The sequence below is a fragment of the Aquarana catesbeiana genome, linkage group LG05, assembly GCF_042186555.1.
Source record: "Aquarana catesbeiana isolate 2022-GZ linkage group LG05, ASM4218655v1, whole genome shotgun sequence".
NCBI lineage: Eukaryota > Metazoa > Chordata > Amphibia > Anura > Ranidae > Aquarana > Aquarana catesbeiana.
Genome location: NC_133328.1, coordinates 37,622,225 through 37,648,498, shown reverse-complemented (window position 1 = coordinate 37,648,498; position 26,274 = coordinate 37,622,225). Strand labels below are relative to the sequence as shown.

Below are 26,274 nucleotides of genomic sequence, written 5' to 3'. Positions count from 1 at the left end.
GCGCGTCAATTTTTTATTTTGTATAGTACCCATTTAAAGCTGTACTCCTGGCAAAAAACCTAAATGCATAGATAAAACAAATATAAGGGAGCTGTTCTTCATCCAAAAGACTTGGATTTCTGTCCATCCAGTTCTAAAATATACACAGCTCTGCCACATGGCACAGCCCTATCTGGCAGGACAGGAGACCTGATTTTTGTCTGCTGCAGTTAAGTAACACTTACAGGTTGGGTCCCTCCCCCCAGCCTCTGATTGGACAGTGAAAGGAGAAACAGGACACTGATGAGCTCATCTCTCTCTCTCACTTTGCTCTCTCCTTCTATCAGAACGAACTTTGTTAGCACATGAATGCTGCAGAACAACTGGTTGGCCCCATTGTGCTGTTTTTTTCCCAAATACAAACCCCTTGGCAAGTAAAATAATCCATTTAATGTATTTTATAAGTGTATTTAGCTGTCTGCCTGAAGTTCAGCTATAAGCAAACCTGTACTGAGAGAAATACATAGACTGCAAATGCTGACTTCATTATGAAAATGCTATTTGTCTGGCTGTTTCTGGCTTCCAAGATGCTGACCCAAAATAGAAATACAGAAAACTCCTGATAAGCATACTTGTTCCAGCCCTGTGACTCAGAAAGTACTGGAGCCACCTGACCAGCATGACAGCCCACCAACTACCAACTAGCATTATCAGAAGGAGGGGTCAGCTATTGCAGTCTACATTTATCTCAGTACAAATTTCCTTTAACACAACTGAAGTTTAATGTTCATACTACAGGAAAAGTTACATTTCCATGCTGACAGTCCTTTTTCAGTAATCACGGTAATTTTTTCGGTGTTTTCAATACATCACACTTAGTGGAACAGACTGTACAGCAAAAACTTACAGGAAAGATTGTCACTGGGAAACGAATTGAGAAGCTGGCCTGTATTTCCTGCAGCAATAGATCCCACATTAAATAGGATGAGAAATTCTACAGCAGACGATAAATTATGTCAATTTCTATAAATAGTAGGCAATATCTATTGTAAAGAAGCAGATAATTATCTCCAATAAAACTTGACTAAACCCTTGCAATATTATAGATGTCTCTTGGAGGCAATAGTTTTTCTTAGAATTTTTAAGTTAAAAAAAAGTTAAATCTGATGGAAACTAATTGGATGAAATACAGTGCCTTGAAAAAGTATTCATACCCCTTGAAATTTTCCACATTTTGTCATGTTAAAACCAAAAACGTAAATGTGTTTTATTGGGATTTTATGTGATTGACCAACACAAAGTGGCACATAATTGTGAAGTAGAAGGAAAATGATAAATGGTTTTCAATTTTTTTTTACAAATAAATACCTGAAAAGTGTGGCGTGCATTTGTATTCAGCCCCCCTACTCTGATACCCCAACTAAAATCTAGTGGAACCAATTGCCTTCAGAAGTCATCTAACTAGTGAATAGGGCCCACCTGTCGGTAATTTAATCTCAGTATAAATACTGCTGTTCTGTGAAGCCCTCAGAGGTTTGTTAGAGAACCTTAGTGAGCAAACAGCATCATGAATTCCAAGCAACACACCAGGCAGGTCAGAGATAAAGTTGTAGAGAAGTTTAAAGCCGGGTTATGTTATAAAAAAATATCCCAAGCTTTGAACATCTCACGGAGCACTGTTCAATCCATCATCCGAAAATGGAGAGTATGGCACAACTGCAAACCTACCAAGACATGGCCGTCCACCTAAATTGACAGGCCGGGCAAGGAGAGCATTAATCAGAGAAGCAGCCAAGAGGCCCATGGTAACTCTGGAGGAGCTGAAGAGATCCACAGCTCAGGTGGGAGAATCTGTCCACAGGACAACTATTAGTCATGCACTCCACAAATTTGGCCTTTATGGAAGAGTGGCAAGAAGAAAGACATTGTTGAAAGAAAGCCATAAGAAGTCCCATTTGCAGTTTGTAAGAAGCCATGTGGGGGACACAGCAAATATGTGGAAGAAGGTGGTCTAGTCAGATGAGACCAAAATTGAACTTTTTTGGCCTAAAAGCAAAACGCTGTGTGTGCGGCAGATAACTAACACTGCACATCGCCCTGAAAACGCCATCCCCACCGTGAAACATGGTGGTGGCAGCATCATGTTGTGGAGTTGCTTTTCTTCAGCAGTGACAGGTAAGCTGATCAGAGCTGATGGGAAGATGGATGGAGCCAAGTACAGGGCAATCTTAGAAGAAAACCTGTTAGAGTCTGCAAAAGACTTGAGACTGGGGCAGAAGTTCACCTTCCAGCAGGACAAGGACCTAAACATACAGCCAGAGCTACAATGGAATGGTTTAGAGCAAAGCATATTCATGTGTTAGAATGGCCCAGTCAGACCTAAATCCAATTGAGAATCTGTGGCGAGACTTGAAAATTGCTTTTCATAGATGCTCTTCATCCAATCTTAAGCTATTTTGCAAAGAAGATGGGCAAAAATGCCACTCTCTAGATGTGCAAAGCTGGTAGAGACATCCCCAAAAAGACTTGCAGCTGTAATTGCAGCAAAAGGTGGTTCTACAAAGTATTGACTGGGGGGGCTCTGAATACAAATGTACACCACACTTTTCAGATATTTTCTTTGCAAAAAAATGGGAAAACCATTTAGATTTTTCCTTCCACTTTACAATTATGTCTACTTTGTGTTGGTCTATCACATACAATCCCAATAAAATACATTTACGTTTTTGGCTGTAACATGACAAAATGTGTAAAATTTCAAATGGTATGAACACTTTTTCAAGGCACTGTATATCCTACAGATTGTGATAACTTTGGATCCAGCTGACTGTCAAGAAAAGAAGTCCCCTTCATCTAAACCAATAGTTGCAAACGTGCAAATGACACCAATTATAGTGCATTATCCCCCCCCCCCCCCCCCCACACTGACACCAACAATTGGGCACTAATCCTTAGGCTGACATCAACAATGGGGCATACTTCCTGTTCCCATTGACTACAGGCGCTAGGTAGTTTTTGTTCCTTCTGATGACCATGAACCCCAGCATGCTTATCCTCCCGCTGACCACCAAGCCTGAGGAACTGTGTACTGAGGAACTGTGTACTGAGGAACTGTGTACTCCCAATCACACCCTGGCATTTTCTACACACACTGGCTACCTTGTGCCCTCCTTAAAGTCTGAAGGATATTGCATTGGCCAAGTGTTCAAAAAGTTTGGGTACCCCGATCTAAACCATATCCATTGTGAGTATAATGGGACATGTTTATACCTGTCTCTGTTCTGAATAAATTGCATTTTTTTTCATCACAAACTGATTTGTGATGGGGAGGTTCAGCTTTCATTCACCTGAGTGATCTTAGGATTGTAATGAAAAAAGCTGCGTCCCTTTAGAATTAGATGAGTCCTAGAGAGGATATTAGAAAAAACAATGCTACTTCTCTTGTACGTGATGCTTAAAATCTGACTTTTGAGAAAAGCAGACAAGCAAGAAATGAGATTCCCAAAGGCATTCTGCAGGGATGCAATATCTGATTTTTTTAAAGGTTCTAAAACATTCTAGGAGCTGCAGATTTAAGTGAAAGGTAAATTGAATAATATTACATGACAAAATTTCTTGTATAGTTAAAAAAAAGAATTCCTCTGGCCTGTTTTAGACTGGACATTTTTAACTGGTCATTTAACTGGTCATTCCATGACAGCTCATAATGTAGTAGGGACCTTATTCCCATATTTAAGGTTTTCTACTTGATTTGTTCCATAAGAGGTAGACTGGTGGCTGGAAAAGCAACTCCCATATGCCATGGTGCCTGACAGCACTGGTCAAAATTTATAATTGGCTCTGGATGCCGACGCAACCTTTGTGGGGCAAGGGAAGCTAATGTAAAGATATATTCAGGTACTTCTGCTTGCAATCTGCAAAACCTAACCTTACTTTAATTACATTATTTACTGCATTGGGTTTTAGACTATTGCAGTTGCTCCAAAAGGGTAGAAAGGGGGGCTTGTCCCAAGAAGTCTTAGATTATAAATAACCTTTTTAACCCTAACAAAAATCATGGGAAAGATAATAGGATTATTCTAAAGAGCAGCCACATTCTAAGACCAACTACATGGTAGCGCTGAGCAGAAGAGGTGCCTGAATATTCTCCTTACTGTCTCCACAAGGGTAGAGGTCCCTACTTAAAGTCTACATTTGGTGAAAACCTTGGATTGTGAGTAACTTGGTCTGCGAGTGCATGGTCTGTCCATCCAGTTCACATATCATATATCAGTGATGATATGATATGATAATATGCCTTAGTTGTTCCCTTTAAAGTTCCCGATCAGAAAAAGATTACTTTACCAGCATGTGTATATGCCGAAGGAGTGCAGATGACTGTTTATCACAAGTTCTGTATATTACAAACAAACCTAAATAATTTGACATTGTTGGTATGATTAAAGTGAAGCTCCACTTTAGTAAAAAAAAGTGTTATAATATACTGGACACAGACTACATAAGCCCTCACCTACATAGATTATTAGCCAACTTGGTCTGCGAGTGCTTTACAAGACAAGATTTTTTTTTATACATTTTAACTTTATAAACGAGTGAGGTCTTGCAATACGAGTAGCGTCACATCACAACTGAGTATAAAAGAGAAGAGAGGTACCTCTAAGTGCAGCAATATGGGTAGATTTAATGAAGGTACAACATTTAGCAACTCACATGGTTGGTGATTAAAACAGGCACATGTAAGTATGCAGGGATCCGGGGTAAAGCTGTCCACATAGGCCTTCCTCCACACCGCCATCAATGTCATCCTTTCCACGCTGCGCTCCACAAGCTCTTCAAGCTTCGCTTTCTGATCGCTCTACTGCAGAGTAGTCTTCACGGTCACAATTGCAGACTGACAGCGGTAAGAGCCGGCGGTGCGGGGGATGGTCTAAGTGGACAGCTTTACCCCGGATCTCTGCATACTCAGATGTGCCTGTTTTCATCATCAACCATGTGAGTTGCTAAATGTTGTACCTTTAATAAATGCAGGGCTTTTTTTCAGCGGGAACGCGGGGGGAATGCAGTTCCGGCACCTCCAGCACTGAATGTACTGTGTGTATTGGCAAGGGGTTCCGGGGTGGGCTGGAGGGTCTATTAATGCTGGTTGCTGGGCGATCTATTGTTGCTGGAGCAGATCTATTTTTGAGTGGCGGTCTATTGTTGCTGGGAGGTCTATTGTTGCTGGTGGGGGATCTATTGTTGCTGGGGGTCAATTATTGCTGGAAGAGATCTACTATTGACAAAGGGGGGGTCTATTGTTGCTCGCTGCTGGAGAGTCTATTGATGCTAGCGGCATCTGTTGTTGCTGCTGGGGTGGTATTTTGTTATGGGGGTTCATTGTTGCTGGGTGGGTCTATTGTTTTTGATCAAATCTATTGCTGCTGGCTGTGGGGGGTCTATTTTACTACTTTTCTTGCTATCATTAACAAATTCCATACAAATTACTTAGCACCACAAAATGATACTTGGCTCTGTATTCTCTAAAAGGGGCAGTACTGGGAGGTGGGTGGGGGATGAAACCAAGGAACATTGCTCAGGGGTGGGTACGAGAAGTGACTCAGAAGGGGGGGGGAGTTCCTGCACCTATTCTCTGAGAAAAAAAGCCCTGAAAAAATGTAACTATATTGCTACACTTAGAGGCACCTCTCTTCTTTTATACTCTGTAGCTCCTGCTGTCCTTTGCTTCTAATCCCCTTGTGGAGGCTTCTATTTGTGGATGGACATTTTATAGTTACACAACCGCATTGCTAAAATCTTTTTAAATGGACTATAGACTGAAGGACTTATGAATAAATAGTCGTGGAACGAATCATCTGAGTTTCCATTACTTCTTGATCAGTCTTCTTTTGTTATGTTTGCTCAGGCTTTTACAAAGTTAGGCCACCCAAAAGTGATATTAAAGGTATAAGTGGAATTGTAGAAGCCAATGATTGGTTTACAGTAACATTTGAGGACCCCCAATGAAGTGGTTCCTGTCTCAGTTTTACCCCACCTTGTAGCTTTGGGTTTCCCTGGTTTTGGAACCCACCTTTGGTTGCTCCAATGCCCACTGTTAAATGTTGCTGTGCTGGCTGCACCATCTAAACATCAGAAGATGCAACTGTCATGGAGAAGTAAGTAAGCACCTGGGTGGGGGTTTCTAGTCTAGATTAGATCCTGAGGGTGGGCTGATGGTTTCTTTCTTAAAAGTGAACTTGTCCTTTAAGTATCTGCTGTGTCCAAAGACAAATGTTTAAATTTTGCTTATTAACAGATGGTTAACAGATGGTTATGATGATGTCAGCACATAGTCAACATAGACTTAGCATTTTGAGTGCTGGGCCCCAAGCCAATGAGGTAAGTTGTAAAATTACCTACTGGGCACACTGGATACATAAAACTCCTGTAAAGGCTTGGGGTACAACACAAGCAATAAACACTAGTTACAAATCTAACAAGTACTGGTACAAAACTTTTCTGCCCATTCCTATAGGTTAGCCAAAAAGATGGAAATGAACTTTAAAGGAAACATTGGCATAGCCTGGCACCACCACCTACTACTTCGCAATTGTGCTCTCTACTTTTTTTTTAACAATGGAGTGCGAGTGTGATCTCATCTGTAGTGGCAAATAAAATAACTGATGGCATTGTGTCAAAGATTAGCACATGATACACCCTAGGTCAAAAGTCTTTTGATAGCAATAAGAGTTTGCTGTTAGCAGCACAAGTTACACCATATCCCTGTCCATGAGTTTTGCTTTAGAAGAAATAGCTTACTATAGTTAATTGTCTCTTTGAATGTCATTTAGTTTTCACCATTTCATAAGCACTTTCCTCTGGATTTACTCAGAGCGTCAGATCAATCCGGTCCATCAACAGCTGAACTCCTTCAGAGACGAGCTCAATAGGGTGCTTGGTAAAGCCAACCCCCAGAAAGAAGTCACCTTATTGATATTTGTGTAAAGGCTTTTATTCCATTGAGGAGCAGATCTCAAGGTTTTGGAGGAATGTCTTTTTTGTGTTTTTTTGAGTTCAGGCATACGTATCCCCGGAGTTAAGTGCAGTGATTTCAGAGTCATCTACATATTTTCCATTTAATTGTTCACTGTTGGAATCATGAGGGTATAAGTAAATGGGAACTTCTGTTATAGATGTTGCAGTATAGGAAGTGGAACGCATAGAACAATGTTCTCGACGTCTTTGTCCCCACTGAGTTTTATATTGCATCCACTGCCTCTTCAGTGCTCCTTGTACCTTGGATGGAAAAATAGATCATATTAGAACTGATTAAATTCCAGTTTAAATAACATTTACACCCATTTGCAATCTTTAAAGTGATTGTAAACGATCACCTTGTAAAACATCCCATTCATATGAAAATAGAAATGAAAGGCAAAACACTTGTGCATAGATACAAAAAGCCACTATACCTAAATACCTTTTTTTACCCTTTTTTTATAAGTGATCACAATCTCTTTGTTCTCAGCTGCATAAGAGCTGCGGGTGGAGAAGTGAAAGCACACTGATATTCCCAGTGAATGGCTGAACGGGGGGTTGTCAGGACAAGTCTGATTATTGGAGGAGCACAGGCAGAGTTCCCATGATAGCTAGAGAACTGACCATGGTGTGCTCTCGTGCTTAGTGTGGTCAGTTTTTAATAGGGGAGCAAGGGGACTGGCAGGAACACCAGGGATTTCACACAAAGTAAGCAATACAAAGAGAACAGGATACTTTTTCATACCAGTACATGGTACAGCAGACACATATCAGGAATATGAAATGCTGGGGTAAAAAACACTTTAACTTAGTACATAATACATAGTTTGAAAAAAATGCCAATTGAGTTAAACCAATAGAAACTAAAAACTTGCATCAACAGAACCCTAAACCTACAGCTGATCTTCAAGGATTTATAGTGGGAACCTGTTGGCTAGAAACTTACTTTGCCCCCCACCATGACTTCTATTGTTATAAAGCAGCGTAATCCATTCACCCTGCTTCTGTGCTTATTCATAGATCTCTATAAATAAGACAAAAACATGTCAGAGTTTTGGGAGCTTGGTGGAGTGTCTTTCTATTGTGAAAAATATATATTTTTTTAATGTCTGATTCACATGGTGGTGCGCCATTACATTTTTTTGCATTTGATAGATTACATGGAGGACAAGACCAGCCCTCAGGTTTACAGAGCTCAATAGTTCAAGTTGTAATTTACAAACACACAATGGAATAAGCAGTAACTACTTCTCTCCCTGTCTTCTCTGTTCAGACAGAACCTACGAAGAATCAGAATCTTCATAAAACCCACAATGCTCTGTAACATCAGTGTTTTAAGCACAGTCTATATTATATGTTCATTTATTTATTATTATTTAATTTTAAAAATATTTTTTTTCCCCAGAAATAAAACAGAAGGGAAAAAACTAAAATAAAAATGTAAATCAACAGTGCACAATGATCAAATACACACAAAAGAGAAAAAAAAAAAACACAAATGAACTAAACAACTCTAAATACTGTCTATAAAAACACACCCTCTAAAGATAAAAAAAAAGGTATTGCTCCTGCCCTGTGCTGGCTAAATTAAATGTATAGCTCTACTGTAGCCAGCTGAGCCGCAATTTGCCTGTTAGGTCTGATCAGGTTCATCCCTAAGCCTGGGGTCTGATTGCTTCTGCCTGCCCCTGGAAGAATGTTGCAGAAATGGGGTAGGGGGATCAGTCACTGGATTATAAATAATTATAAATAATTTTGGATCCTAGCCAATCCCTCAGAGGCTGACCCAGAAGGAGTAGCTGAGAACAAGATAAATATTTGGAAGGATCTGATCAGAGCTCTCTCTCTCCTGGGGCCTCCCCCTCTGGGAGGCAGCCTGTTTGTGATACAGAACAGCTACTGATATTGAGCATCAGCAGGTGCTATAGCTGAAGGGAGCCAGACTTGCTGGATGACACTAACTGTAGAAGCTGGGCTGGAGTGGCTGAAGAGTGTTGCAGGTTGCTGGTTGGGAACTGCCCTTGGACATCATGAATAGGACCTTTCAGCCATAGCTTCAGGTGAGGAAATGTATGAGGGTTAGATGCAAGAGGTTGCTGCTGGGACTTTGACTGCTCACATAGGATCTCAAAATAACTGGCTGTCCCCTTCAGTATCCAAATTATTTTGAGGCTACTACTAAATGGTCCAATACTCCTGAAACAGGATTTTTCCAGGAATGTGTCCTCTCAAGACCTGTGTGTCCTTTTGAGCATCTTGCACCCTCATCCCTCTTTCCAACATCCATTCAGCAAAAAAACTTCAAAAAGGCTCCCCTTGACTGACCCTGAAGTGCTAATTGGACTGAACAAAGGGTGGACAGCCTCTAAACAGGTAAGGGAGATCTGCATATTTCCAGTGACCCCTCTCGGGGTTTAGCACTCCACCTTTTTAAAGCAAATTTCACCTAAATAGCTAAAAATTGGGAGTTTCTGTCTGGGCAAAATTTTGTCAATGGTGAAATCAATAATTTTGTGGTAAACTCAACTTTGGCAAAATCACTCTGTTCAGTAATAAATGCCTATATATTTGTTATAGACAGGGGCAATTGAGGCAAGGATGGCTGTTGTGTAACTCTATTAACTATAATTCAGCTGGTATACTATTTTAAGATTAAATGTTCCAGGCTGACAAGGCAAAAAGGATTGAAAAGAAGCTCGAATGTCTTTTCATTATAGCGTACACTTTACACAATGTTACAAGCAATCTTAATGGTTTGTTATTGATTTTTAAACTTTTGTGACTTTCTGCTCTTTATTGATTTGGGTACTTTTTTTTTTTAAGTTGGAAGTTGACTGAAACATGTTATTTGCAGAAAACTGGTTTTGAGTAATTTACCATTAAATACAATTGTCACTAATTTGGATGGTTGACCTTTCCAATGACAGTGATGATGGCTTTAAGATTATTGTGCAAATGGCAAGAGGAAGCGGTCAACATTCTATGAGTTTATTCTTCTTCCTTTTCCTTTCTTATGTTCCTTCTTTTTCTTTGTTCTATACTAATACCCTCTTATCCCAGAGAATATTTTAAAACACATATTTAAAATTTGTAGATAAGTAGCACACAATGTGCATGTGCAGTTGAAAAATTAAAAATTTAAATAATAATAATAATAAACAAATTGTAGACTATGCAGTAATTATAAACCTAAACATATACCACACAATTCATGCTACATTTTTGGCCCTAATCCTATTCATTACCCCTCTCACGAACATAATCCCATCCTAGGACTGTAAAGCAAAGTGAAAAGGGAGTAATTCTATCATCTGTATACAAAATAAGACAATAGAAACATTAACTAAACAAGAAACATAAAGATATGGAATGTATATTGTATTTCATAACCCCCCCCCCCAAAAAAAAAAACAAAAAAAAAACTGCTTTCTCTCTCTCTCTGTATATATAAACTACAGTATATTACCAAAAGTATTGGGACGCCTGTCTTTACATGATTTTTAATGGCATCCCAGTATTAGTCCTTAGGCCAGTCAAGTTCCTCCACCCCAAACTTGCTCATCCATGTCTTTATAGACCTTGCTTTGTGCACTGGTGTGCAGTCATGTTAGTATAGGAAGGGGCCATCCCCAAACTGTTCCCACAAAGTTGGGAGCTTGTAATTGTCCAAAATGTCTTGCTATGCTGACTCCTTAAGAGTTCCCTTCACTGGAACTAAGAGGCCCAACCCCTGAAAAACAACCCCACACCATAATCCCCCCTCCACCAAATGATTTGGACCAGTGCACAAAGCAAGGTCCATAAAGACATGGGTGAGCAAGTTTGGAGTGGAGGAACTAGACTGGCCTGCACAGAGCCCTGACCTCAATCCAATAGAACACCTTTGGGATGAATTAGAGCAGAGACTGCAAGCCAGGCCTTCTCGTTCACATCAGTGCCCAACCTCACAAATGTGCTTCTGGAAGAATGGTCAAACATTCCCATAGACACTCTCCTAAACCTTGTGGACAGTCTTCCCAGAAGAGTTGAAGTTGTTATAGCTGTAAAGGGTGGGCCAACTCAATATTGAACCCTACGGACTAATGCCCCGTGCACACGGTCGGATTTTCCGATGGAAAATGTCCGATCGGAGCGTGTTGTCGGAAATTCCGACCGTGTGTGGGCTCCATCGGACATTTTCCATCGGATTTTCCGACACACAAAGTTGGAGAGCAGGAGATAAAATTTTCCGACAACAAAATCCGTTGTCGGAAATTCCGATCGTGTGTACACAAATCGGACGGACAAAGTGCCACGCATGCTCAGAATAAATAAAGAGATGAAAGCTATTGGCCACTGCCCCGTTTATAGTCCCGACGTACGTGTTTTACGTCACCGCGTTTAGAACGATCGGATTTTCCAACAACTTTGTGTGACCGTGTGTATGCAAGACAAGTTTGAGCCAACATCCGTCGGAAAAAATCCTAGGATTTTGTTGTCGGAATGTCCGAACAAAGTCCGACCGTGTGTACGGGGCATAAGACTGGGATGCCATTAAAACACATGTGGTGTAAAGGTAAGCATCCCAACACTTTAGGCAACCTAGTGTATGTGTGTGTGCGTATATACACTCCATATTCATATACAATAAATATACAATAAATGATCCAAGAAGCCACGTGTGCCACTCATGGCTTGCTGTTGCTGTTGTTTTTTGCTGTTAATTATCTGTGGATCAATTGCTTGGCTTGAGAAAGAGCAAAGCGCTGCTTGAAACTGTACAGTTGCCTCTTGGATCATTTATTGTATATGAAGGAGTTTTGAAGTAAGGATTCATTGTAATATACAGAGATCTCATCCTCCTGTTTTGTCCTTATTTAGCGGTGGATCAACAGCCCAACTGATGTGATCTCAGTGTGGTGAGAGGTGCATAACACAGCAGGAGTGAAACTATTTTCAGTATATATATAGATATATCTATATATATAGATATATCTCTATCTATCTATCTATCTATCTATCTATCTATCTATCTATCTATCTATCTATCTATCTATCTATCTATCTATCTATCTTGTTTGGTTATGTTTAATTGTCTAAAGAAAAAATAATTGTTGCAAGACAATAATTACAAAAAAAAAACAAAAAACACTTGTGTAGTGTATCCTTAGGAAAAAAAATATATATAGATATATATTATATAGATAGATAGATATAGCCTTAGGAAAACTATCTATCTATCTGTCTGTCTGTCTGTCTGTCTGTCTGTCTATCTATCTATCTATCTATCTATCTATCTATCTATCTATCTATCTATCTATCTATCTATCTATCTATCTATCTATCTATCTATCTATCTATCTATCTATATACACACACACACACACACACACACACACACACACACACACACACACACACACATATATACATGCAGGGCTCAAAATTTAAAGCAAGCAAGCTTAGATGAAGACTTGGCACTAGAGAGAGCCTCTTCAAGAGGGGCCTGCTGCAGATGGCAGTCTCTCCCCTTATCTGTCTCTGCACCGTGCTGATCTACTCACTGTCTCTCCTTACTCCTGCTGCCTCTCCGGCATCAATCCTTACACTGCCTCCCGTGTTAGCATTCCACCATTTCAGCTTTCTGGACCACCTGGCCCAAGGAACCCCCCCTCCGGTAAGGGGTCCCTCCAGACTCTCCTCACCACTGCTTCTCCATTTTCGGAATGGCATGTCTATTTATGGGGTTGTCTCACCCCCCTGCCAGCCCACCTCTGGGGATTGGTTGAGGCCCCATAAATATTCATGACAGCTCCTCCTAACCTCCCCCCTCTAGTTCTAGAAGGTTCTCCAACCTTCCAGACACCAGGGGGAGGCACCAGAGAGCTGCCAGGATGAGTCATCCAGCCCTGTCCTCTAATAACCCTGACCCAATTCAATCACTCAGGTTATTACTGGCCAGAAAAAGCTTTTTTGTACTCTCAAGACTAGTAGCACACACTAAAGGGTGCTACATAAGATAAGTGGGCAATCACAAACACTACCCAAAACTACCCCCCCCCATTAATCAGAAACTCTTAAGTGCCTATACTTAGGTTTACCAACATTGCACTGCCACACTAAACATTGCCACCAGTAAATTTCACTATAAAGTAGCATGTGACCCACCACCTGCCTCCCCACACTTAGGGGCTGAGTAGCCAATGGCCAGTCCCCAGTGCTGTCACAACTGTGGAAAATTTGCAGGTGACTTTGCAGAGGTGGCTGGCAAAACAGAGGAGAGGAGAGGAGGGGGTTTAAATGGGCATTGGAGGGTGCCTAATGCAGGGTGAGATGGGTATATTGTTACGATTCTGTTAAACTGACAGGTTTACTATGTTTTTTTACATACAACCGCACATCTCCTGAAAATGCCAGAACACCATATGCATTGTCTTTGTTGAACAATAGATTAATAAGAAACCTGCTGCCTCTTAATTTTAATTACGGGCTGTTATTGTCCAGATATAAAAGCCCATAGCAGACTGTTCTGCAATCTATGGTAATCAGATCGCGGACACATTTGCTTTGCAAGGTGATAATTTATACAAGTGAATGACAATTGATGCACCTTCTGGGCCCGGCTCATCCCTGTAGTTTAGCTATCAGATGTATGGTAAGTGTTTATTTGTTGCAGGAAATGTCGCTGTCGATATAGGGAATTCAATGACCTCTATTTCATTCTACTTCAGAAATGACTGCAATACATAAATTATCTCAAGACTTTGTAAATAAGAAATAGCAACTGTTTTAAATAAATCTGCTGTGCGCATGATGCTAGCTCCATAGCCAACGAATGTTCTGATGTTTAAAAGGAACTCGTCATTGAAACAGTGAAAACTGGCGTCAATGGAATAGCAAGCACTGCAAGGTTCCTGTGATTTCTTATCAGCATTCCTTCTCCAAATCTAAATGTGTCAGCAGTATGCACATTTTTACTTCAGCTACATGGCTAGTCTTTGGTACGCCCCTCCCACATCCCTGCGGTATTGGGCACCTTAGAGTCATTTCACTAAGATGGAGCAGAAATTTTAAAGAAGCCTCAATCCTGATTTTATTTATGTGTCCTCTTCCCTAGGGGAAATAATGCATATAGTATTTTCTCCCATCTTCCTATGGCTAGCTTTGAATTCAGACAGGGCACCCCTTCTCCTCCCATGGCCACCTGTAAGAGTCCACAGCTTACTACGCATGCACCAATGGCGCAGTGCCGCAAGAGGAAATCCGTGCCAACCGAGCATGCACCAAAGACTCCTTAGGGCACCTGTGCAGAAGACTTGATGGAAAAGAGCAGGAAAATGCCAAGGAAGCACACAGGAAGTGACCTTAACCTGATGGAAAAAGGCGGGAAAATACCCAGGAGGTGCACAGGAAGTGACATCAACCTGATGGAAAAAGGCAGGAAAATGCCCAGGAGGTGCACAGGAAGTGACATCAACCTGATGGAAAAAGGCAGGAAAATGCCCAGGAGGCGCACAGGAAGTGACCTCAAACTTCCCTATATAAGCCCAGCCCAGACACTGCCAAATTGCTGGATTATCTTCAGTCCCCCCCTTGTTCCTGTGCTAGTGCGTGATCTGTCTGAACCTGTTGTTACCTGGAAACCTGTTTGACTACTCTTGATTGCTGCTTGCCATTGACCTAAGATTTGTACCTTAACCATTCTACTTCTTCTGCCCCTTTTGTACTCAGCTGCCAGATTGGAACCAACCCCGACTTGGAGCTCAACCATTCTTCTTCTGATTAACCCTTTTATGCTTCGTTGCCCAACTGGACTTGACCTCGGCTCGGATCCCGGATTAAGGCTTGCACGGTGCTCCGCACCCCTGGCACCCCTGCAACTTGGAGTCCCCACCAAGTCTCAGTCCCCATCTCCAGAGGCTTTAAGGACTCGAGGTGCAAGGGAGGCCTCCCCACTACTTCGTTCTCACATCAGTTACGTGGCCCTTGTGACACCACCCAACAACACAGCTGGCAAAGAGATGGCTGCTTTGACAGATGGCCCTTTTCTGCATTTCCAAGGACTTGCCTGAGACAAGTAGAAGAGGAGTGCAGGGGAAAGGGGGCTTGTCTGCTAAAATGTTCCAGGCAAGTATGTAGGTGCTCAGGGATGGAGAAAAGTGCCGCTTGTCAAAGTAGCAATCTCCTTGCTCCTTGGGTTCTTTGTAAGGGTTCACATACAGTATACTTTGACCACTTGCCCACCACCGCACGCCGATATATGTCGGCACAATGGCAGCGGTGTGCAAATGGGCGTACCTGTACTCCCCCTTTAAATTGCGGGGCTAGCTGGCGCGCACCCGCCGCATACAGCGTGACCGTGCCCGTGTGCACAGCGGACTCGATGTCCGCCGGTCTCCCAGCGATCGTGTCACAGAGCCACAGAACGGGGAAGTGCCTATGTAAACAAGGTATTTCCCTGTTCTGCCTAGTGACGTGACAGAGATCACTGCTCCCTGTCATCGGGAGTAGTGATCGCTGCAATGTGAGTGGAAGCCCCCCCCCACAGTTAGAATCACTCCCTAGGACACACTTAACCCCTTGTTCGCCCCTTGGGGGTTTAACCCCTTCCCTGCCAGTGTCATTTACACAGTAATCAGTGCATTTTTATAGCACTGATCGCTGTATAAATGACAATGGTCCCAAAATAGTGTCAAAAGTGTCCGATGTGTCCGCCATAATGTCGCAGTCACAATAAAAATCGTAGATCACCACCATTACTAATAAAAAAGAAATAATAATAAAAATGCCATAAAACTATCCCCTATTTTGTAGACGCTATAACTTTTGCGCAAACCAATCAATATACGCTTATTGTGATTTTTTTTTTACCAAAAATATGTAGAAGAATACATATCGGCCTAAACTGAGAAAGAAATTCGTTTTTTTTTTTTTATATATTTTTGGGGGATATTTATAAAGTTTTATATATATATATATAGATAGATAGATAGATAGATAGATAGATAGATAGATAGATAGATAGATAGATAGATAGATAGATAGATAGATAGATATAGATATATTTATAAAGTAAAAAAATAGTTTTTTTTCAAAATTGTAAATATATTATATTTTTATAAATTAAAAAATGTTTTTTTTTTTTCAAAATTGTCGCTCTTTTTTTGTTTATAACGCAAAAAATAAAAACCACAGAGGTGATCAAATACCACCAAAAGAAAGCTCTATTTGTGGGAAAAAAAGGACGTCAATTTTGTTTGGGTGCAACGTCGCACGACCGCACAATTGTCAGTTAAAGCGACGCAGTGCTGAATCGCAAAAAGTGCTCTGGTCAGGAAGGGGGTAAAATCTTCCGGGGCTGAAGTGGTTAAGGAGCGGGGTTAATGAAAGCATTCATTCATAGTATGTCCTCAGTCTACCAGTTAAACGACGATGGACATCATACAACCTGATAGGCCTAAAACATCTCCTGGCAAAAAAAAAAAAAACGAGTGCAGAAGAAAACTTCACACCCAACGTTAGTATTGGAGCCTCAGCTTTTTAATTCTGTACCCTGATGAAAGGCCCATTTTGAATTTAAAAATTGTAATTGGACTTTAAGGACAGAACATAAAAATGTATTTTCAGTGTGTAAGTATTTTATCACATGCGCAGGAATAGACTTTTTAAATATCTACGAAACAGAAGCCGGTAAGGACCTATTAGAGTTTGTCAAAATCCTTTCAATGGATGTAGTTGACCTTCTATTTTGTTTTCCTCCAGCAAAACTAAAGTTCCTCTTTAAACAGTTGAACTGTTACTATGATAATGATGGAAAATTTAGCAATAATCCCCCCGTCAATTGTGGAGTGCTGAAAATACAAATAAGTTGATATAACATAATTACTGCAAATCACACTGAGGTTACAGGCAAAACAATTCATCTGGGAACCCTAACCATTTGGTTAATGAATTATAATCATTGACGGCGGCAATGTAATTTAATAGAAATGAATTAAGAGCTCAATATGCAAGCACATCGTTCCCTGCCACAGGAGGGTACCTGAAATAATGTCATTATTTACTGGAAAATACAGTACAATACTCTATAAATAAAATGAACAAAAACCAATGAGAATGTGTTTGCGTTCCCTGCTAGCAACACACAAAGACAGTAGATATTATTTGGAAATGAATACGGGCAAGTTGTGGTAGAAATAGCTTTAGGAGCCTCAAGAATTAATTTGTTTACATTTATTTAATTAATTTCAGCCCCAGAAGGTTTCACCCCCTTCCTGACCAGAGCATTTTTTTGCGATATGGCACTGCGCCGCTTTAACTGACAATTGCGCGGTCGCGGGACGTTGTACCCAAACAAAATTGATGTCCTTTTTTTTTCCCAAATAGAGCTTTCTTTTGGTGGTATTTGCTCACCTCTGCGGTTTTTATTTTTTACGCTATAAACAAAAAAAGAGCGACAGTTTTCAAAAATAAACAATATTTTTTTATTTTCTGCTATGAAACATATTCAATCATTTTTTTAAATAAAAAAATCAAATTTCTTCATCAATTTAGACCAATATGTAATTTGCTACATATTTTTGGTAAAAAAAATCCCAATAATTGTATATTGATTGGTTTGCGCAAAAGTTATCGCATCTACAAACTATGGGATAGATTTATGGACTTTTTTTATTTTTATATTTTTTACTAGTAATTGCGGCAATCAGCGATTTTTAGAGGGACTGCAACATTGCGGTGGACAAATCTGACACTTTTTGGGGACCAATGACACCAGTACAGTGATCAGTGCTAAATCATTGTATAAATGACACTGGCAGGGAAGGGGGTTAACATCAGGGGCGATCAAAGGGTTTAATGTGTGCCTAGGGGCTGCTTGCTAACTGTGTGGTGGATGGTTTGACTGGAGGAAGAGAGAGATCGGTCTTCCTGCTTAGCACTGACAGAACGGCGATCTGTCTTGTTTACACAGTCAGACCGTCGTTCTGCCTCTCTGGGAACGATTGCCGGGTTCTCGGTCGTTCTGCCTCTCTGGGAACGATTGCCGGGTTCTCGGTCGTTCTGCCTCTCTGGGAACGATTGCTGGGTTCTCAGTCGTTCTGCCTCTCTGGGAACAATTGCCGGGTTCTCGGTCGTTCTGCCTCTCTGGGAACGATTGCTGGGTTCTCGGCGGACATCGCATCCACCAGACCCCGCTGATTGGCTCTGGCTGTGTCCAAACACAGCAGGAGCGGGACGCTGGCGGCGTGCGCGCACACCCCAGACTCGGGAAGAAGCAAACACAGTACAGGTACGTGATTTCACTCAGCTGGGCCACCCTGCCGCAGTATATGTATGGTAGGCGCCGCGGTCCGGAAGTAGTTAAAGTGATTCTAAGGGCAAACTTTTTTTTTAAAGTAACAAACATGTTATACTTACCTGCTCTGTGTAGTGGTTTTGCACAGAGCAGCCCTGATCCTTCTCTTCTGGGGTGCCCCGCTGCTCTCCTGGACCCTCCCCCCTGACAAGTGCCCTCAAGGCAAACCACTTCCTATGGGGGCATCCGTGCATGCTCACTCCTCTGTGAGCTCCAATGCCAGCCAAGGGTACAAAATGGTTGGGAGTTTTGAAGCACAATGTCACTTGGTCCTGAATGGCCTTTTTGAAGCACATGATTAGAGACAGAGGCTCTAATAGACTTCAAAAAAAGGGTGGGCCCAGGGCAGAGCACTGTATCCTGATCCCACCCAGTTCTGTGATGATAGTGAATTAATTTTCTCTATTTTCACAATAAATCTTCTCCCCACCAATCAGGAAGCAGGTGTGAGACCTGTTTTCTGATTGGCCAAAACATCAGGCGATCCTATTCGACTAAACACAAAAGATATTCTCCTGTGTTGGTGTGGAGGGCTTTAGTGAAAAGTGGTAGTATTTCCTGATGATAGTGGAGATCCTATTAGACTCATGACGTGGAGCCAGAGAGGAAGCCTGCCAGCCTGGAGCCGCTGCCCGGACCCCGCACCCCCGCTAGCCTGGAGCCGCTGCCTGGACCCCGACCCCGCTAGCCTGGAGCCGCTGCCTGGACCCCGACCCGGCTAGCCTGGAGCCGCTGCCTGGACCCTGACCCCAGTAGCCTGGGGCCGCTGCCTGGACCCCACACCCGCTAGCCTGGAGCCGCTGCCCGGACCCTGCACCCGCTAGCCTGGAGCCGCTGCCCGGACCCCACACCCCCTAGCCTGGAGCCGCTGCCTGGACCCCGCGCCCTCTAGCCTGGAGCCGCTGCCTGGACCCCGCGCCCGCTAGCCTGGAGCCGCTGCCTGGACCCCGCGCCCGCTAGCCTGGAGCCGCTGCCTGGGCCCCGCACCCACTAGCCTGGAACTGCTGCCTGGACCCCACCCCCGCTAGCCTGGAGCCGCTGTCTGGACCCCGACCCCGCTAGCCTGGAGCCGCTGCCTGGACCCCAAACCCGCTAGCCTGGAGCCGCTGCCCCGACCCGCACCCGCTAGCCTGGAGCCGCTGCCCAGACCCCGCACCCGCTAGGCTGGAGCTGCTGCCCGCACCCCGCTGCGCTGGATGACCACCCCTATCTATCTGGATCTATCTATCCAGGTAAGTGCCGGTACAACCAGCAGACGCGCGGGGGGGTTGGTAGTGCCGCCTCCCCCCAACAAAAAACCCACCAGCCTGCACTGACTCCAGGCCTCATTTGGATGCAACATTTTCACACTTATGTTACATCCAAGCAGCCAAAGTTTCTGTCAATAAAAACGTTTTCAATTCTGGGGTGACACCTTTTAAAATTAGCACAGTGTAGACAATGCATCCTCAACTGTCCTTTATCTTGTAATTGATTTATGGTAACTTGTAATTGAAGAACGACATGAAATGCCCACAATTTTACCGTTGACATATAAAGGCAGCCTGCTGTTATAGCTGTTACTCCGAGGAACTGTCAAAGAATTATCTATTGTTTTTGTGCCCTTTAATGCAAGACCAGCTCAAGGTCAGCCGCCTCTCCAGATCAGAAAATGAATTCCTCTGCAAGTATAAATCTGATTTTGCCACCAAAACTTTTTGAAATGAGTTTTTCTGGATATTTCTGTTGTTATTCTGTCTCTCACTGTTAAAATAAACTTACAAATTAAAATTATAGACTGATCATTTCCTTGTCAGCGGACAAATGTACAAAATCAGCACTCTTACATACATTCTATGTAAAGGGAATCCTTCCTACAGACCATCAATGTAAGGGCCATTCTTCCCACTGTCTTCCAATGAATTAATATTAGCAGGAATTCCCTCCAATAAAGTAGTTGTAAACCTCAGACATGAAATATGAGCAAAGCATATCCCTCTATAGTGTGTACTTGTCTCAATCCAGAGCACTAAGGCTCCTTTCACACTGGGGCGGTAGGGGGCGTCGGCGGTAAAACAGCGCTATATTTAGCGCTGGTTTACCGCGGTATTCGGCCGCTAGCGGTGCGGTGTTAACCCCCCGCTGGCAGCCGAAAAAGGGTTAAAACCCCTCGTATAGCGCGGCTATAGCCGCGTTATTACCGCGGTATAGCCGCGCTGTCCCATGGATTTCAATGGGCAGGAGCGGTGATGGAGCGGTGAATACACCGCTCCTTCACCGCTCCAAAGAAGCGGCTGACAGGAGATTTTTTCTTCTCCTGCCAGCGCACCGCTTCAGTGTGAAAGTCCTCGGGCTTTCACACTGAACAAACAGCGGAGGCTGTTTAGGGGCGGTTTGCAGGCGCTATTTTTAGCGCAATAACGCCTGCAAACCGCCCCAGTGTGAAAGGGGTCTAAGTGTCATTTCTGTCTGCTGTCTCCTTCCTCTGCTATCAGCATGAGTGACTTCTGACAAGTTTTCCTGACACCAAGAGAAAAATGGTGACAGGGGTGGAGCTCCAGTTGACAGTCTCGGCTCTGTCCCTGTGCTTTGTGAAGGGGGGTGTGTCCCTTCCCTCCAATCAGCTCTCACTGATGTAACTTCAGCTCTCTGCCTCCTGCTTTTCAGGGCTGTGAGATCCTGTGTAAAATCTACACTTTGAATGGATGTATGGGACAGACTGCTGTAGATAAATGGGCACGACTTATGTAGAATGATTTATTTCATCTCTGTATCACCTGATGCCAGTAACTTCACTGGGTATACAGTTGTGCTCATAAGTTTACATACCCTGGCAGAAGTTATGATTCCTTGGCTATTTTTCAGAGAATATGAATGATAACACAAAAACATGATACACAATAACATGGTTAGTGTTTGGCTGAAGCCGTTTATTATCAATCAACTGTGCTTACTCTTTTTAAATCATAATGGTAACAGAAACGACCCAAATGACCCTGATCAAAAGTTTACATACCCTGGTGATTTTGGCCTGATAACATGCACACAAGTTGACACAAAGGGGTTTGAATGGCTATTAAAGGTAACCATCCTCACCTGTGATCTGTTTGCTTGTAATTAGTGTGTGTGTATAAAAGGTCAATGAGTTTCTGGCCTCCTGACAGACCCTTGCATCTTTTATCCAGTGCTGCACTGACGTTTCTGGATTCTGAGTCATGGGGAAAGCAAAAGAATTGTCAAAGGATCGGCGGGAAAAGGTAGTTGAACTGTATAAAACAGGAAAGGGATATAGTAAAGATATCCAAGGAATTAAGACTGCCAATCAGCAGTGTTCAAACTCTAATCAAGAAGTGGGAAATGAGGGGTTCTGTTGAAACCAAACCACGGTCAGGTAGACCAATTAAAACGTCAGCCACAACTGCCAGGAAAATTGCTCAGGATGCAAAGAAAAACCCACAAATAACTTCAGATGAAATACAGGACTCTCTGAAAAAATGTGATGTGGCTGTTTCAAGATGCACAATAGGGAGGCACTTGAAGAAAGATGGGCTGCATGGTCGAGTTGCCAGAAGAAAGCCATTACTACGCAAATGCCACAAAGTATCCCTCTTACAATACGCCAAACAGCACAGAGACAAGCCTCAAACCTTCTGGCACAAAGTCATTTGGAGTGATGAGACCAAAATTGAGCTTTTTGGCCACAACCATAAACACTACATTTGGAGAGGAGTCAACAAAGCCTATGATGAAAGGTCCACCATTCCTACTGTGAAACACGGAGGTGGATCGCTGATGTTTTGGGGATGTGTGAGCTACAAAGGCACAGGAAATTTGGTCAAAATTGATAGCAAGATGAATGCAGTATATTATCCAAAAATACTGGAGGAACATTTGCATTCATCAGCCAGGAAGCTGCGCATGGGACGTACTTGGACATTTCAACATGACAATGATCCAAAACACAAGGCCAAGTCGACCTGTCATTGGCTACAGCAGAATAAAGTGAAGGTTCTGGAGTGGCCATCTCAGTCTCCCGACCTCAATATCATTGAACCACTCTGGGGAGATCTCAAACGTGCAGTTCATGCAAGACAGCCCAAGAATTTACAGGAACTGGAGGCTTTTTGCCAAGAGGAATGGGCAGCTTTACCATCTTCCCTTCATCGGGTGCCCCCACAGAGAGCCGCTTTACATGGGGGCACCAGCGCGTGCGCACTCTCCATTGACACAGACAGTGGGATTCGGCCCCGCCCCTGGCTCCCGTGTCACTGCATTTGATTGACAGCAGCAGGAGCCAATGGCTCCCGCTGCCATCAATATGTCTAATGAGGAGAGAGACAGCGGCTGGAGCTGCTGGGCTAGTGCTCATCGCTAGATCAGATCGGGCTCAGGTAAGAAAATGGGGGGTCTCAGGAGGAGATGCAGCAAAGAAGGTTTGTCATCTTAATGCACAGAATGTATTAAGGTGAAAAACCATGAGACTTTACAATCACTTTAAACTAAAATATATGTTTTAGGTGGAGTAAGGCTGTATGCAGCCATCTAGACTTGCCCTGACACAAGTAGAAACCTCCATAAAATAACTCTGGAAGCCAAAGATTTGTTTAAAATTCACCGAGAGTCCTGAAAACATGCAGCTGCACTGCGGGGGTTTGATAAGTAATGCAAATGAAAACGGTTACTGATAGAATTACTTTTTCTGCTCCGCTATATGACATCTTTATGATTAGAGGAAAGAGAAGTGTGAAACATTTACATTAAAGTGTATGAAACCCTAATAATGAACTTCTCTTATTTGCTCCCTTTTTGGTCTGTTAACCACTTCAGCCCCAGAAAGATTTACCCCCTTAATGACCAGGCCATTTTTTGAGATACAGCACTGCGTCGCTTTAACTCACAATTGCGCGGTCGTGCGATGCTGCACCCAAACAAAATTGATGTCCTTTTTTTCCCACACAAATAGAGTCTCTTTTAGTGCTATTTGATCACCTCTGTGGTTTTTATTTTTGTGCCATAAACAAAGAGCGACAATTTTGAAAAAAAAAACTTTTTTTTTACTTTTTGCTATAATACATATCCAAAAAAAATATTAAAAAAATAAATGTATTCATCAGTTTAGGCCGATACGTATTCTTCTACATATTTTTGGTAAAAAAATTGCAATAAGCGTATATTGACTGGTTTGCGCAAAAGTTATAGCGTCTACAAAATAGGGGATAGATTTATAGCAGTTTTTAAATAATTTTTTTACTAGTAATATCGGTGATCTGCGATTTTTTTTTTAGTGGGATTTTTAGCGGGACTGCGACATTTCGGCAGACAGATCGGACACTTTTGACACTTCTTTGGGACCAGTGACATTTATACAGCGATCAGAGCTAAAAATTGCCACTGATTACTGTAGAAATGTCACTGGCAGGGAATAGGTTAAACACTAGGGGGCGATCAAGGGGTTAAGTGTTCCCAGGGAGGTGTTTCTAACTGTGGGGGGAGGGGACTGACTGGGAGTAGAGAGAGATCGCTGTTCCTGATCACTAGGAACAGACGAGCACATTGTACTTCCCCTGACAGAACGGGGATGCTGCTGACGTACAGCTACGGCGATTTGCGCAGCCGTGCCAACCTGCCGCAGTATAATGACAGTGGTTGGTCAGCAAGCGGTTAAAGGAGAGCTAAAGGGAAAACTTTTTGTTTCGATAGAGTAAAGGAGTGTTATTACCCCTTTCATCTTATTTATTTTTATTTGTTAATTTTTTTTTGCCACCTGTGTCCCATTGGGAAGATCTCCCTTCACTTCCTGTCCCATAGCCACATCAGGAAGTGAGAGGAAATCCCTCCAAAGTAATGGAATCTGTCCGCTGATCCCCGCTGAGCAGGTGGATGACAGGTCCGTGTCTGCTCCGCTATGCAGAGCACACACAGACACAGACCTATTTTCTATTTTCACCTGGTAATCCAGCCAGAAAGTCTGTTGTTTTTCAAAAGCATAAGCTCTCCAGCAGAATGTATCAGTTTACATAGATGAGACAGACCACTTAAGGTATGAAGGTAACATACAGGAGTGATGAAAATGATCAGCTTTTGGTTATTCATGCAAAACCTTTATCCTAAAAGAAAAAAAAAATGTTGCTGTTGGAGTTCGGCTCCAATTTGTTAGTGTATTTAAATCTGCTAGCACATTGAACGTTCCCCTCCCCCCAGACCAAAAGTGCCCCCCTGTGCTCCTTCATTCAGACTGGAGCAAGGGAAGTTGCACTTTGCAAGGGAATTTTCCCCAGAGTTTAGTGAATGGGGGGAAGCTCTGCTGACTTCAATCACCCAATAATGTGCAAACAAAATGCTGTTTTTTTATTTTTGCTTGCACGTGATTGGGTATTCTTTGCAAAGTGAAACTTCACCTCATTCACTAAGCTCTAGGGCAAATTCCCTTGTAAAATGCAACTTCCCTTAAGCCTGATACACATGGGCCGAATGTCGGGCAACATCAGCTGGTTCAATAAAAAACACCCGTCATTCACCCTTGTGCATGGCAGCCGGTCCGACAGAAGCTGGCCTTGTGGCCAATGGCTGAGAGCGCTGACTGGAGTGTTCTGGCGGGTGGGCTGTCCCCCGTCAAAGCACAATAGCACAGCAAGGGAGATTTCTGTACTAACATCAGATTGTTAGTACAGCGGCTCCGAACGAAGCTGTGGCTTGTACCAGGCTTTACACAGGAAAGAACTTATTTGCCTTTAGTAAATCATCCCAATTGCATAAGCATGTATCTATAGGTTTGATTTACTAAGGTCAAACAGGCTGTTCACTTTGCAAGGGAATTATCCCCAGAGCTTAGTGAATGGGGTGAAGCTCTACTGATTTCCGTCATCCAATCATGTGCAAGCAAAAATGCTGTTTATTATTTTCCTTGCACATGATTGGATATCCTTTGCAAAGTGAACAACCTATTTACCTTTAGTGAATCAACACCCTATGAGTCAGGGTGGAATTTTGTCCGAAGGTTGTTAACTCAAACTTGTCTTGCATACACACGGCCACACAAATGTTGGCCAACAATTACGAAAGTAGTGACGTACTAGACGTACTACGTGTTTTATCAGCTCATTGGCGCCACCCTTTGGGCTCCTTCTGCTAATTTTGTATTAGTAGAAGTTTGGTGAGTGTTGATTCGCGCTTTTCTTTTTCGCATTTTTCATTTATCGCTTTTAATTTTGTGCCTTTCAGTTCGTTTCTGAACGGCCCTTCCTCAACAAGCCATGTTACGGAATCGGAGGAGATAACGTGTTATTTATTATTGGCCTTGGAGTTATTGCTTTGACCCAAGTCCAGTCCAGGAACAGGAGGAGGAGGATTTCTTGGACCAAAAATTGGTTGCTTTATTAATCGTGACCAATTATGTCATATGCCTTTGCTGTGGGAGCTCCAGGAGAATAATCCGGATGATTTTCGGATTATCTCCGGATGACGGACCCCTGCTTTCACCGACTCTTGGCCTTGTTGACCCCCCTATATTAAGAAGCAGCACACATGCATGAGGCTTTTATTTTATTGTTTTGGTTGAATAATAATGATTTGATTTGGTATATTTTCTATATTTTTGGATGCATAGAATGCACTTTTTGGTTAAGTTCTATTGGCAGATAGCATGTCTAATTTTATTTGTTTTATTTTTTTAATGCACAATAAAAAAATTGTGTAGAATAATACTTGGCTATGTGTTTTACTTCAAATGACAGTTTGGGAGTAGGCAGTTACAGTTTAAAAAATACAATGTAAACTTAACAAGGGAGACCAACATAGTTGTATCTTTGATCTTAAAAACTACGGGATAATGGTGTTGTGGTAATTTGCCCAAAAAAAAAAAAGCATAATAATATTATTTTTGATATCACTAGAAAAAAAAGCCTTTGAAAATTTGTTTGCAATAACTCCATCAGTATCACCAGCAAAGCAGCTTAATTATTATCCCA

At 42.4% G+C, this 26,274-nt stretch overlaps 1 protein-coding gene across 1 annotated transcript in view; it reads right to left on the bottom strand.

Annotated features, from left to right (window-relative positions):
* Positions 1-5,011: 5,011 nt before the first annotated feature.
* Positions 5,012-26,274, bottom strand: part of CALCR (calcitonin receptor) — a 459,172-nt gene continuing 437,909 nt past the window's right edge. The window contains exon 13 of the mRNA XM_073629603.1: positions 5,012-7,251. Within this exon, the coding sequence (XP_073485704.1) occupies positions 7,030-7,251 (222 nt within the window). The 3' untranslated portion in view covers positions 5,012-7,029. The remainder of the gene's footprint in view (positions 7,252-26,274) is intronic.